The sequence below is a fragment of the Platichthys flesus genome, chromosome 16 (assembly GCF_949316205.1).
Source record: "Platichthys flesus chromosome 16, fPlaFle2.1, whole genome shotgun sequence".
NCBI lineage: Eukaryota > Metazoa > Chordata > Actinopteri > Pleuronectiformes > Pleuronectidae > Platichthys > Platichthys flesus.
The window spans coordinates 5,596,182-5,611,624 of NC_084960.1; the positions used below are offsets into that span (position 1 = coordinate 5,596,182).

The window sequence follows — 15,443 nt, forward strand, 5'->3', positions numbered from 1 at the left end:
GAATACTTCACAATCAAAGACGTTTAAAATTATCAATAAAATGTATATTAACACTCTACTATTCTTTCCATTTTATGAGTTATATTATGTGTATTCATGACAAGGCATGATGAATATAATGAATAGTATAGATGTCACCAGGGTAAATTGAAAAAAAAACAAGAAAAGTTTTACACCATTCAACAGAGACTTTATTTCCAGTTCAGCAAATAATCCACTGCCTTCAAAAGAGTGTATTTCATATATGAAGCAAAAAAATGCTACCGATGATAAGAGAAGAATTTAGTCTACAAAGCAACAGTCTCCGAAGATCCTTGATTTTGTCACAGTGAATGGGACGACATCCACTGTCCAAACAATCATTGGTAAATAAATACATAATGCATCACAGCAAGCAGCCAAGTTTGCAAGTTTTCATCAACATAGTGCATACAACATCAAATCTGAGAACAATGATAACTGTCAATAACTATAAGGATAATGGCAAGATTGAGCAGAAGCAATATAATTTACAATCAGTGCATGCTCTAAGCATAATGACATTCATCTCCTCGCCTCTTCTTATATGTAACGTGACACCGGGTGAAAGTGCACTCCAGAAACAGCAAAGAATAAAAGAAACACTGCTTTTGTAAACACTATTGCGACAACAGATGAAACACTTAGGGACATTAAAGTATTTAACATTATATTTTGGCACTGAATTTTCATCATACATATATACGTATATAATGAAAATATATAACCTCCCGCCACCACATATAAGTGTATATATGAGGCTTATATATAGCCATGTTTGTATATATATGTGTATATATAGAACCAAGTATATATATAAACCTCAATAAATATTAAGTCAGATATTTACATTCAATTTGTGTGTGTTACACAGAGAGAAAGACAAAGTGAAGAAGAGAACATTACTTTTCTCTTGATGAAATTTGAAATGTTCTTCTTCTTTACCGCAACGCTTTGTAAAATGTAAAACGAGTCACTCTAAAAAAAAACTAAAGAAACACATTCAGCGTGTATTATATACTCATGAATGTAACCGTTGATTGTTACAAATAAAGTATTGCCAAGCTATCTAGTATTTTGGCTGGTATGATTTATCGAAATGAATGAATAAATCTCCCTTTCCCGTTCATTTCTTATTCTTCCCACACTTTTAAAAATTATTTTCTATGTTGTCAATTTCTTACCCTTCCTAAGGCACCAGTCCTAATGATACAGAAAATTGGATCGTGAAATAGGACCCATGTTTGGCAGACCACCCCGACACAAATAAAGCACTTCCACCATTGAAAAACCAGAGAGTCAGTGGTGGTAAAACTGAGACACACTTTCAAATGATATGATAAAGGGGGGATGAGGCCTCAGAATATTCAGGAATTTTTCTTCGAAAATAATTGAATCTTTGTGTGGTTCTTATTTCTCACCAAAAACACTTTCTCCTTTAAATGGACACCTCATACTCCCGTGTGTCCTGCAATCAAAGTAAGAAACCAGTCAGATGAAAGAGAAGAAAAATACCGAGAACAGAGGAAATATCTTCACATACATTTCATAAAATAACATAAGATCTCAGGATGGAAATATTTATAAATTACTGAGGGTATTAGTTTTACTTACCCCTGCCTCGTACAGAGGGTTGTTGAAATCGGACTCGACCGTGATCGGACTGTAGGAGTGTGTGTGAGACAGAGACTTCCAGAAGAGCGGCTTCCATTCTAGTCTGCAGATGCTGAGGGTGAGAAAATAAAATGTCATGTCACCTCATGAATAAAGGCTGCAGCGCTCTCATCTTTGAAAAGTAAGACCTGTGGTGCTCATCAGCTGATATGGATGCACGTAAATGTCACTCACTTGGTGTAGTACATATAAATCCCTCCGATCAGGAGGATGACCAGGATGATCGGCAGAATTATTGCCAAAGCAATGTTCTCACTCAGGATCTGATGGGACGGCTCAAATGACTGAGACACTGTGAAACAATCAAAAGGTCGTCAGTTAAACAGGCGTCTGAAACAGGACATGCTTTCTTATTGGTGTTCAGACTCCACTATTGATTTGGTTATAAAACTAAAATGTCAAAACATGACAAGTAGGCTGCTAATTCTGGAGAAACTAAATTTTAAATTCATTAATTACATTTATTACATTTGATGACTTTTAGATGATGATTCCTCTTTTAATTGTCAGAGTTCCTGCGTTAAAAAATAACTGTGCACCACAGTGTTGTACTGAATATCACCACTAGATGGAACCAAGCAGTCTAGCTGTGGTGGATTGACATATAGCGTCTGAACAACCTCAGATATTTTACACATCACCGATGAGACAGAAACAGAAATCACCTTCTAATTTGTGATCATCCAGGAGCTCCTCATACGCCACTGTGTGAATCCATGTGTAGAAAGAGAAACAAAATGATTCATGACACATTGAATCAACGCACCTTCAGGCTCCCAACATATTTGTGTTCGCTTACTAAAATAATGGCAGGTAAGATCACATGTTTTGTGTCAGGTCACAATGACCTTTGACCTCCAAATTGTAATCAGGGCATCCTTGATATGTCACCTTCACAAGTCACAGTGACATAGACATTTCACGACCATTTCCAAGCTGTTTTAAGACAACAACAACCATAATGCCTTGTGCTACTGTTCAAAGAAGGCCCAGGGCAGAGCACTGTACAATATACAATATACAATGTTTTAGCTTTTACCTTTGCAAAAGGGTGGCGGGCTGTTCCACTGAGAGGGGTGTCCGGGAACACAGCTGATAATGACCTCCCCGATAAGTTCGTAGCCCTCGTAACAGAAGAAACGCAGCGTCTCTCCCGCCTGGTAGCTGTGTTTGTACAAGGTCTGATAGCCGTTGTCAGGGACTCCGGGGTTTGGACACGGGTCATATTTCACTGTGGGGAACAGTCATGTATTTGAAGTTAGTGTGAAAGCGTGCATCATGGACAGCGGGTTCAGAGACGGCACTTACAGACACACTTCGGGCTGCGGTCGCTCCATTTGGGTGTGCCGGTGTCTCGTCCGTGGCAGGAGATCTGGCTGGGGCCCTCCAGCTGGTAACCCTGGTTGCAAGAGAAACGGACGACGGTTCCAACCGCGAAACCGGCTTCAGGGCGCACAGAGCGAGCACCGTTCACCACCTCTCCGGGGTCGGGACACTGCTGGACTGTAGGGGACAGGGTGGGACACATGGCAGCATGAAACGTGATCCTGCAAGTGTTTGACATTTTGCTAAATATTTTTTATGGAGGCTAACGGTTTCCCACTGTTTCCAGTTTTTAAGCTAAGCTAAGCTAAGCAACTGTTGGCTCCAGATACACGTTTACTGCAAACATAAGATCCCAGACTGTTTAGAAAGATGGACGACATGACTGCTCCTCAAAAGTGTCTAGATCGCCCCCTGGTGGCTGGCTGCAGCACAGGTCATAAATCCTGCCTCCTCCATGTTAGCAGATGGGACATGGGCAAGATTAAGATGCATTTATTAGTCCCAAACACATGCACAGACATGCAAATGCACACTCATGCAGGTAGGGAAATTTAATCTCTGCTTTTGACCCATCTGGTGCAGGACACACAGAGCAGTGAGCGACCATGTACGGCGCTCGGGGAGCAGATGTTGGGGAAGTAAGGTGCCTTGCTCAGGGGCACTAAATAGGGTAGGGAGACTCTTGGATTTTTGGACAGATCAATCCAGGTTCGTCTTTTGTTGTTTCTCTGACTATGTACTAACTTCATTTCTGGATCTTGGGAGCAAGTGGAGACATGTCATTCCTTGTATCCTTATTTAAAGTCTATGGGATTAATTGTCTCACCTTTAACACAAGTAGGTGGACTGCTGCTCCAGGAAAGGTCCCACTGGCAGGTGATGATATCGGAGCCCCTGATGTCATATCCTGGTTGGCACTGATAGGTCAGCACACTGCCTCTCATATGGGAGGTGTGGGACGAGCTGATCCAGCCAAACTCAATTTGAGGGGGGGTGGGGCAAGTGTCATTTGGCTCCACCTCTGCACGAGACACAAACCGAAAAATCCATCTTGTCTTTCAAAGTGTCAGGCCTAGTTTGCCCTGTTGAATTTTGACAGAGATCTTTTAAAACGCCTACTATAGCTATAAAGACTACTTACCACGGTATTGAATGAGGAATCCCTGACTCAGGATAAAACTGGAGTCATCCGCATCACTCTGAAACTGGATGGTGACCACTGACCCCCCTGACAGTAGCTGGAAACGCTCTCGCGACCCCAGGTACTGTCCGATCACGTGAGACATGAGATCGTGTCCATCAAAAACGGTCAACACGTCAGTGTGGCGGATATTTATGCTTTAAGAAGGAAAGACAAGAATACAACAAAGAGAAAGGAAGTGAGGATTGAGAAACTGAGGATTACTGCATATAAAGCTACGACATGACGCCATTGTTCTTTCTCTTTCTTTGAAAGGGACAAAATCAAATTGCATATTATAAACCCTGAACAGTAAAACTTATCTTCATATTTAAATGTAAAAGTTCAACTTGCCTCAGGTATTACATTTTGATGTACACACATAATAATTTGACTATTAAAGCAATTCACTGGAAATAAAGCGATTGGTGACCCACCATTTCCATAAAGGGGAAAAGGATCTTAGCACATTCATATAACTGTGTCATCAAACTGCAACTGACATATAATATGCAATCATATGTTATCATTTGACAGCATGAAGTAATTATTCTACACAATGCAGGTAGGATGGTGATAATAAAATTAGCATTTTAAGACAAAAGGTTTTATTAAAACACAGTCACCAAAAACTATTTATCGCAGCACTCACATCTGGACTTCGAGCAGAATGCGTTTGTCATCACTTCCATGGATCTGCCACACGCAGTCAAGCCCCTTGGAGTAGCTCTGGGGCCAATCAGGAGACAGGATGGTCCCTGCGGGCTCAGTCAACTCCCCTCCACACAGAGCTGAAACAACCGAGGAGAGGAGAGCCGCTGAGGTGAGGATGTGGACGGGGAGGGTGATGAATGCACACAAACACTTTCACCCCTTGACAACAAACACAACAGAGAGGAGCCAAATGCAGAGCTTCTGCCTCATGTTTGTCGGTGAGAGTTGAAACATTTCATTTGACTGTGTTTGAAGGATCCTGCTGACTTCACATCCAATTCCAGGACTCGCTACTCTCTTCCTATTAAAACCGAGGCAGGAAACTGTGAAACCGCAATCAGCCTCGGTTGGGGAGTGAATCCAGGATTGCTCACAACGACGTGAAGGAAAAGAGGATTAAGACAGAAACCTCCTAAACACGCTACTTTCATTTTAACTGTAACATTCATCAAAAACATGTCAGTGAGATGGTCTGGGGAGGAGAAGACCACCAGGACTCAACACTGGGAAACACATTTCTCTTGAGAGCAACTCTGCTTGGGTGATATCGATACATAAATCTATGTCTCTCTATAAATATATATATATAACGCTCATCACAGACACAAGCTCTCCTCAGCCCTACTAACAACGCCTACTTCCCTGTACCTCGCTGTGAATGAGCCAGCTTGTGGTTTTCACACGTGAACACACACACACACAAATGCACCACATATGTTTTTGAAAAGCTCGGCTGAAACGGTCACACCTGTGTTTTCAGCCCGTCAATGACCAAAGTCCGTGACAGTTTCATATCCGCCACAGTCTCGGTGCTACTCTCAGTTTTCACAGCAGCAGATGACACAGACAGCTCGGCTGCAGCCTTCATGCACTCGACAACATCTTGATGCTCCTGGCACTCGTATCAACACAATTCAGTGTGAATATTGATATAAAACGCTATAAGTTTGTACAAAAACTTAATTATATTTATATATTGGTATATCTATATCTATATATCGAGAGATAGAGAGATAGATAGATAGATAGATAGATAGATAGATAGATAGATAGATAGATAGATAGATAGAGAGAGAGAGAGAGAGATAGATGTATGTATGTATGTATGGATAGATAGATAGATAGATAGATAGATAGATAGATAGATAGATAAATAGATAGATAGACAGACAGACAGACAGACAGACAGACAGACAGACAGACAGACAGACAGACAGACAGACAGATAGATAGATAGATAGATAGATAGATAGATAGATAGATAGATAGATAGGTAGATAGACAGACAGACAGACAGACAGATAGATAGATAGATAGATAAATAGATAGATAGATAGATAGATAGATAGACAGATAGATAGATAGATAGATAGACAGACAGACAGACAGACAGACAGACAGACAGACAGACAGACAGACAGACAGACAGACAGATAGAAAGACAGACAGATAGATAGATAGATAGATAGAGCCTCACCTCTGCACACAGGTTCACTGTCGTTCCAGTGGGGGCTGCTGGGGTCGACACACTCGATCGACCCTGAGCCTTGCTCCATGACGAAGCCTTGAGAGCAGGTGAAGGTCACAGTGGTGCCGAGCTGATACGTGATGTCGCTGCTGCTGAAGTTCCCATGGGGCATGTAAGGTTCCCAGCAGTGCTCATCATCGAAAGCTAGAGCAACACAAGTAATTAGTCACATTACGTGCAAGCATACATACTGATCACAAAAAGTGGTTCTTTATTACCGATATACATTTAGTTTATTCTAGTACTTGCTCTCCTGTTCGACCACATTAACAAACTATATTAATTTAACTGATGTGGGAGCAGTTTCGCTCTTCTCTCAGTCTGACCTGAAAATCTTAAGCTCTCTTGGCGAGTAGAAGCCATAAGAGGCTAAACACTGAAGCAATGAGCATCTTGGAATCCTAAAATAAATCCTACTGAAGCGTCAGCAGACTGTGAGCACTCAAGTGGCTCATAATGGCCCCATTACACAAAACAACAAAGTAATGAGAAGAAGGCCAATGCAACAATGATTAAACCTTATATAACTTAGTTACATCTAACTTAACATGATTAGAAAGGTCGACCTTGAAAAGGACTTTTGGGGAACAAGTGATCACCTAAGAGGCTTTCGAGGGACTGGGTGGTTCTGGTGATTCTGGAATGTGGAAAAGACCTTGTGGTGGAGAATAAGGACACAGAGCTGAGTAGTTAAAAGAGTCTCACCCTCATATCGCAGAGCCAGAAGCAGAGGGATGGAGGAAGAGTCCGCTGTGAGCTCCAGGTACAGCGTGGAGCTCTCGCTGAGCAGCCCGCGCTCTGGGACGTCATCCAGGTCTGAGTCGAAGAGCGGTGAAGACAGGGAACTGTTTCCACTTCGCACAATTAACCTGAGGAGGACAGAATCACAGAGATGTCCGGTGACGTGATGATGGATCACACCTCATGTATGAATGTGAATGTATATCAACATCAACAAATTAAGGCGAAATGTTCAGAGCTTAACTGTTTTGTTTTGGTCAACTGTAAATAATGTTCTATACATTATCGTTTTAATAATTAAGAGCATGTTTTTTAATTAGGATTGAAGTTCAAAGGCCTATTTTTCTTTTTTGGATAAACTGTTGTAGGAGCTGTCATAATGGAAAAGTACTTATAATATAGGCCTACATGAAATAATGATAGTGATTAGTGGGTGTGAGACATAAAAATAAAGCCAAATGAAGAGGGTTTGTGCATTTTATAGTGCAACCATAAAACCGGTTTCCAGAACGTTTTGATTTGTACTCAACGTGACCTTTAAAGCATCGTAGAAAAAAACTGATTCCGTGACACACAACATGATGGAAACGCACAAGTGTCGACTTACTTATCATCGTCTTCATCCAGTGCGATCCTCTCAAAGTGCAGGTGGAGCTTGTGTCCCTCTTTGGCTTCTATCAACCAATGGCAGCTCAGGTTATTGACGTTGCTGTGGTTGCTGACGGATGTCGGGGGTGGAGACAGGATCCGGCCCACTGTCGCATTACGAATCCAACCTCCACAAGACACAGCTGAAGGAAAAAAGTAACGCCCCGAAGATTAGATTTTTCCAAAATCCCCAACTGTCTCATTTAATTTGAATGTATGAGTTCACTGACCGACACACTGAGGCTCACGGGTGCTCCAGCGAGGCTGCGTCGTGTTGACACATGTGGACACCTCGTGGCCACGAACCTGGAAGCCTGAATCGCAGTGGAAGTGCGCCTGACCTCCAGGATGGATGTCCGTCACTGTCACGCCGCCGCCCTCAGGAGACAGGGGGAAAGGGCAGGACAGCAGAAAGGCTGTTGATGATGATGCAACAGGAAGGACGGGGAATTTAGTTTGTAAAATGCAACACAAACACCGGTGAGAAAAGGATCCTCTCACAGTTTCAGTGTTTTCTGCTAGTGGTCCTGAATGTTCTCTTTGCGTATTGTGTGATTGTCTGTGTGCCAGCAACATCAAGCAAAATCTGCTGAAGTAATGTTATTGAAACTCGGTGGAAAGATGTAGTATCTGCCAACAGAGAACCCATTTTTTGGAACAGAAAAGAAATTAAAACAGAGATGTTCATGAAACAAATCAGGCAGATTCAGGGGTCTGTTATCAATGTGTAATTTGGTGCCGCTGGATTAAAGCTAAAGGGAATATTTGGCCTTGGTCGTTCCACTGGGTGCTATCCTCATTACGCAAGGAGGCTATGTGTTCATCTGTGTTTGTTTGTTTGTCAGTAAGATTACGCATGAAAGCAACTGAACGGATCGAGTCGAAACGAGGGGGAAGGATGTGGAAGGAACAGTTCACAGGAAGGAACACTTAGAACAGATTACATTGTGGTGCAGGTCTGGATCAGGGGGCGGATCCAGGAAATGTCTTTCACCTAAAACGTTGTTAGATTGGGCATTTGTCCACATTTTTGTGATTTTCACAAAAACAAATGTGAATATGCTTGTGATAAAAAGAAAAAAGAGCTAATATCTATGAACAGCTGACATATGGTGCAGAACTGGGTAGTGATCTGGATTTTGAAAATCAAAACAAGTTTTTTACTATGTCAACTATGTTAAATGTAAACAGTTGGTAGAAGATGTATGTGTTTATAGTTTTTAAATATAGCATATCTGATGCAATACATATAAATCCAACATGGTGACAAAGTTGCCAATCAGCATTGGCAGAGGTACAAACTGTTTTCACAATATTTCTGACCATCTATCTTTCTTTTCTATCGCCTGTGCAGAAACCGAGAGGAGGCAGGTTTTTCATTCACAACAGTGTGAAACAAACAAGTAGATAATAACAGATGAGGTATATATCCGGTGCGGCCTTTACCTTGATAGTGGAGGCTGAACGTGCCGTGGTTGGTCTGTCGGAGGCTGCGGTAGTGGATGTACACCTGATTGGTTGTGCTGCGGATCACCTGACCCTCTCTCATCAGGGTCTCGTTGGCTAACAGCTCTGGCGCCGTGCCTCCGTGCCCCGTGATCGTCAGAGTTTCTTCCTTGGACAGATTCACTTTTCTCACCTGGAGGGTAACAAGAAGAAATGATTGCGAGCGACCTGCTCTGGAGGGGGGGGGGGATCAGAGATCTGCAGCCTCGGACAACTCAAGACACTGGGCAAACGGAATTAAGATATTGTGCTGGGTCTTTTCTCATTAAGGAGATTATGGGTTTTAAATGTTCACTTTAATTTGAACTTTCCTCTTGAAGCTCTTTGCTAAATGTTAGTACAGTTGTTATTAGTCCACCCTTAAATATTAGACACAGATAATATGTTTCAAAATGTGCAAAACTCCATAAGCTAAATGCTTAAACTACATTTGACTACTTATTTCAAAATAATGTGCAATCTGTTTCACTGTACATGTTCTCACACTTTAAATGTTATGTTTACAGAGTCTGTTTATATTATTAGATACATTTGATTTATTGTAACTTTACTGATGTGTGCCCTTTGCGACTGCAGATATCCACAGTGTGGGACTAATAAAGGAATATCTTATCGTATTTGATGTTATCTGATCTTATCTCACGTTTGTATTCGCATCTCTAGCAATTAACAATCCTAGATCTTCGTTTCAAGCGATCTTTGACCATTTTAAAGATTTAAAGATGATTGTGTCTGGATTCATCGGGGACAATGCAGCTTACCTGAATTTCCACGCCGTACCCTGCGTACACGGTGATGCTGTAGGTGCATTCCAGAGGGGCAAACGATGATGATGATGACGCAGGATGTGGTGACTCAACGACATCCTCCATCGCTGACAGAGTCGCGTTGCACTGCACTGTGAAGAGAGGGAAAGGTTGGAGATGAAGAGAAGAATTAGAACCTTCCAGGAAATACATATAAAGAAAAATTCACTTCACTTTCTTTTTAGTAACAGGATCATGATTCAGATTAATACTGTACATACGCTCATATTACACATATCTTTTATCTAGATATGCCAGTTTGTAATATTATTAGATGTATATGTTTTTAATATGTTTTTCATTTTTTAAATGTCCTCCTGCAGTAATTCACCACAGCAATTCCCTTTTGTAGCCTATACTTGGCGATAAACCCCGATTCTGATTCGGAAATAAAGAGTTCCTGAGTGATGAGAGATCAATTTCTTTCCCGCCCCCCCATTTGATATTTTCACAGTCTCTTTTCTTCCCCTTCAAAGCTCTGCGTTCCCTCGCTGCACTGACAGCTTTGTAAAGGAGGGAGCGTCCCAGTAAACCTGGTATTTTTTTGGGATAAGATTTTGTGCAGTCGTGTGCGGTTGAAAGCGTTCAGTGCCGTGAAGATGGGAGAGAGGTCGCACTGGGTCGATTGTGTCCTCACTGATCCCTCGCACACTGGGAAGCTACGGAGGATTCCTGTTCATAAGCAAACATGTAAAAGGGCGATGAGTTATTTTACAAACCCGCCGCTGCGTGCTGATGGTTTATTCAAGGTTCTGAATTAATTAAAGCATCTGTACATGTGCTTGGTTTCACTGTTATAGGAAGTTTATTTGAAATTAAATGGTGCAGATGGGCCACTGATGATTTATTAATGTATGTGGTCTGTTGTTTTGTGTTAGCTTTTCCTTTCTTTCCCACGTGTGTCCACTGCTGCTTTGGTAAGTGTATTTTCTTTGTACATGCAGTGATTGTATTACATGTTGGGAAAATATCCCCCTTTTTATGTTTTCGGGAGAAAATATCACAGAATTACAACTCGGTGTGAGGCAATACACTTCCAACAACAATAACTACAATCATTTCATTTTAGATAATGTACTGTTGGAAGTAAGGAGCACAAATTAAATCAAAAGTCAATGAAAAGATGAAATCAGTAGTGTTGTGTACTAGTGAATATTGGCTGAATTGAATCACCGCCTTGGGTAAAGCGATGATGCATTGGATTTCCCCACATTAAATGATTTCATTGACCACATTAGTGACAGAAACTGCTGCAATCCTTCTGCAACATTGAATTATTGACCACTGCTTGTAATACAAACGGCGTCTGAGGAGGAAAAGCTTTTACAGACCATCTGGCTAACAGCAAACAGACAAACCTGAGGCAGAGGCATCAACAAACAAACTCTTAACACTAACTATCAGTAAATGTCTCTAGATCGAGTCACACACAATGTATGATTCTGTCAAAGAAGTTAAATGAATTATTTGATGACTTAACATATTTCCTGAAGAGAATTTATTCAGTTTTTGATTATATTAAATGAATGTGAGCAGTGATCTGGAGCTGGCAGCTGATTGGAAATGGTTTAGCTCGGCATAGTTAGAGTAAAGACTGTGGTGCTGATGTGCCAAAAGATTAAATATTTCATTATCTGTGACACTTATCTTACAGTGTAACTTCACAAGATGCTCCACATACATCATTTAAAATCAGGCAACAGGATAATGTTCAGAAATTCCTCCTCTGAAAAGAGATATAGCTCAAAAGTATGACCTTATTCTTGTAATATAATGACTTCATCACCTCCTCTAAGGAGCTGATAGGAGGTTTTCTTCTGCAATTGTGTGTTTGAGAGTTAGCAGAATTACGTAAATTAATCGGACATGTTTGGGGATTGATAGTTATGAGACTGAGCAAATTGATCCAAATGAAAACCTTGACATTTTTCATTTCCTTTAAGTCATAATAGAAGGGACTAAATCCTGGAGTATCACCCCTAATGTAACAATATTGTTTTTACTGCAAATTAGATTTTACATGTTAAATACAGAGTTTTGCTTCATCCTGAATCCAGTCTTTATGCTAAACTAAGCTAACCAGTTTCCAGTTGAACCAATCGTCTTTAACCTGGACCATAAAGAACCATATTTTGCAAAATGTCCAACTTCTCCCTTTAAGGTACGATCGTGTTGCCATGACGAGTGTTAACATGTCTGAGACATTATCGCACTATATCTGGAAAATGGTTTTACAAAGCATTGAAACCAGGATACCCGGTAAAGAAGAAAAAGAACCTTGAGGAAGCAGATGACACACACACACACACACACACACACACACACACACACACACACACACACACACACAAACACATCTCACTGATCGTTCATCTTGTGAGACATGTCTGTTGCCACATCTGGTGTAAATCAGCTGAAACCCCCCCCCCCTCCTCCTCCTCCTCCTTCAATCACATCTCCTTAATTCTCATTTGTCGCTATCGCTGTTTAACTCTCATCAACCTTCTGAGGCGCGCAGGCATCTGAGCAAATGGAAACGCTCTAACGTTGTCTCACTTGAGTGCATTCCTAACAATCATTCATACAGGATGCCACCGTCACCAGCCCCTGATCAGTATTCTGCTCATGACTGCGATGTTGACTGACTCCCGCAGATTTGTCAAATTAATACTTCTCACTATAACAATATTAAGACAATAAGAGTTGCCGGTGGTACAGGTTCGATTGGCTGCTCTTCGTTCTGCCGACAAATTGTTTTCGTGTTCACGGATAAACTTCCATTTGTTTGCGGTAATAATGACTCAAAGACAACGGAATAATTCAGATTTTATTGTCAAGATCCTAGAGAACTTTTCATGGGACAAAGTCGATCACGAGAACAAAACCAGTGAATGTGTCTCAGGACAAGAGACATGCAACCGTTCCAGATACTAGTCTGAGCCTCTCTTATGTGTTTTACTTCACTGGTTACAAAGCATATAGTAAAAAGTACAAAGTTATAAGTCTGCTTCTCTTCTCAGCCATTAACCTTAGCCTCTGTTGCTAATATATGTTTAGAAGGTAATAAATTACAAGGTTATCCGGCTACATGACTTCCACTAAGGAGCAGATCAGGCAACATAGGATGTGCATCTCTTTTCAATTGTCTGCGTCACAGATGCAAATGTCCATAAGACATATAACTGATACATCTCGCACCATCAAGCAGGAAAGCAGGAGTGCACTTCGTTATCTTCGACACCGTTACTTCCTCTGAGGTGTCTCCTCCTGAAATACAGACGTAGAGGAAGCATTTTTGAGCAAATGGACCAGAGGCATCAACATGTCTGCACTTAACATAATGATTGCTAACATTTTTCCTATGTTAGCAGTGAGCTTTACAACCAAAAACACTGGCTACTCAATATTCTACTTCGCAGGGAGCTAGGTTGACTCCATAGCTTCTTCTTTTTTATGTCATGAATTTGTTTAAGACAAACATAAAATACATGTGCATCTTTTTTCTTTGTAAGTAATTCACATTATAAAGTAGCCAGTGGATTTATGTTGAATATGTTAGGACTGTTTGTTGTTACCTTGTCTGCCAAGTCATCTTCTTGTTCTTCAGAGGGAGGCAGAGAAATGACTGAAGTCGCCACACGGAGTCAAAGTGATTCAGTTGGAACTTCTCGTCATTGCGGTCGCCGGCAAAGTTTGAGCAGCTCTGATGCCACAGGTGACATGGAAGCATTTTTTTCCCCCACAGCGCGAATACAGGACCACTAAGGTCAAACCAGTACCTGGCATGTGCATCGTGGTTATGGTGGTTGTGGTGATCAGAGTGGTGGTTGTCTCCTCCTCTATGGGCAGCAGAGACAGGCTGTGCCTTGATCCTGTCTGGCCGGCAGCAGAAGACGAGCTTAAAGCCGTGGTGAGGAGCCCTGGTGACATGGCTGTCGCTGCAGACTCGCTGCGCCCGAGTCCAGGCACAGCTTGTGTCGGGTTTGTGGTCGTACCTGCAGAGTCAGGTAAATTAAGTGTGTGTCATTTCCCATGAGCAATCACCCACATTGTGCTGTAACTGTAGAACTTAAAGCCCGTCTTTGTGTACCTGCTGCTGCAGAAGCTCGTCCTAAGTACTCCTTACTCTGCAGGGCAGCGTGGATCAGGTCAGCTGGTGAGTCTGGGGCTAATGTTGGGGGTGCATCCGGCTCAGGAGTCATAAAGCGCATACCTGAAATAGCCAGGTATGTGCAAAAAAACAAAATGACAACAAATCTGGTCAGGAGCACACAGAAGAAGTGTGTTGTTTGGGATTGACAAAGTCTGTATAGGCTCTGAGTGTTGGAGTAGTAGCCAACACACTTACCTGAGACAAGATGCATCATGGTGACATACAGCATCACGGCAAAGCATTTGAACCCCATGGCTTTGGATGAAAGTGAATGACCTGAGAAGGTTAAAGTGAGCAGACTGATCAGGAGATTATTAAAAATGTAAATAGATCAGTCACAGTATCTGGGAGGCTCCGGCCATGTGGGTGCATGCATTCGTATTTTACAATTACTGCAGGAGGCACTGCCTTGTGAGTTAATGAATTATCCGTCATATCAATTATTCTCACGCAATTCCCCTGCTGATCATATGTTTACACCACACAGGCCACAATGACTCGCAGCAGAGGAGCATTGCGATGTGAAACTGTAACAGCTCCACCGATATGAAAAAAAATGTTCAGTTCACACAATGCAGGGGAAATGAACAGTAATTTTTTTTACACGGTATGATGTTTAACATCCAGGACCCCCCCCCCCCCCCCCCACCCCCATCGTGCATCTTCTCCCCAAAACCTGCAACAACATGCCCGGGAAAAAAAATGCGCTATCCAAAAATCCAGCAAAGGAGCAACCCCCCCCCCCCCCCCCCCCCGCAGGTCCAGACTCTCATAGCTGGATCCAGCATCAACCTGTTAATGGAGCTGAGTCTAAAGGCTCCTCCGCTGCTATTCGAGGCGTTTCCTCAGTGAAAATCCCGGTGTGTGACAAAATAATGGGGCTATACGAGGCAGCATCACACGCACCTCCCCCGGCCCTCTTTGTGCAGATTTGATTTTTTATCATTTTGGCAAACCAGCAGCGCATGAGATCCATGTCTGCAGCGCTCACGGGGGTCTTACCTTTGTGCTCCAGGCTGCGTCCCGTCCTCTCCCTCCCGGACTGTGTCCTGTTGCTTTAGGATCCGACACCACGGCGGCGGGGCTGCTGCTGCTGCTGCTGCTGCTGGTGCGATGCCCCTGTAGCTGGTTGCCGTGCGGTTGACGCAT

General features: G+C 42.2%; 1 protein-coding gene across 1 annotated transcript; it reads right to left on the reverse strand.

The window, feature by feature from the left end:
• Positions 1-178: 178 nt before the first annotated feature.
• sez6l2 (seizure related 6 homolog (mouse)-like 2) lies at positions 179-15,424 on the reverse strand. Its single transcript, XM_062408682.1, has 19 exons — positions 15,297-15,424; positions 14,490-14,570; positions 14,232-14,354; positions 13,921-14,136; positions 10,097-10,233; positions 9,276-9,468; positions 8,060-8,245; positions 7,789-7,972; positions 7,146-7,309; positions 6,390-6,584; positions 4,851-4,989; positions 4,160-4,356; positions 3,845-4,039; positions 3,001-3,195; positions 2,732-2,923; positions 2,358-2,396; positions 1,867-1,984; positions 1,633-1,744; positions 179-1,486 (listed from the first exon to the last, which is right to left on the reverse strand). Exons 2-19 carry the CDS (start codon positions 14,545-14,547, stop codon positions 1,457-1,459), a joined length of 2,673 nt encoding a protein of 890 aa, XP_062264666.1. The 5' UTR covers positions 14,548-14,570; positions 15,297-15,424; the 3' UTR covers positions 179-1,456.
• Positions 15,425-15,443: the final 19 nt, after the last annotated feature.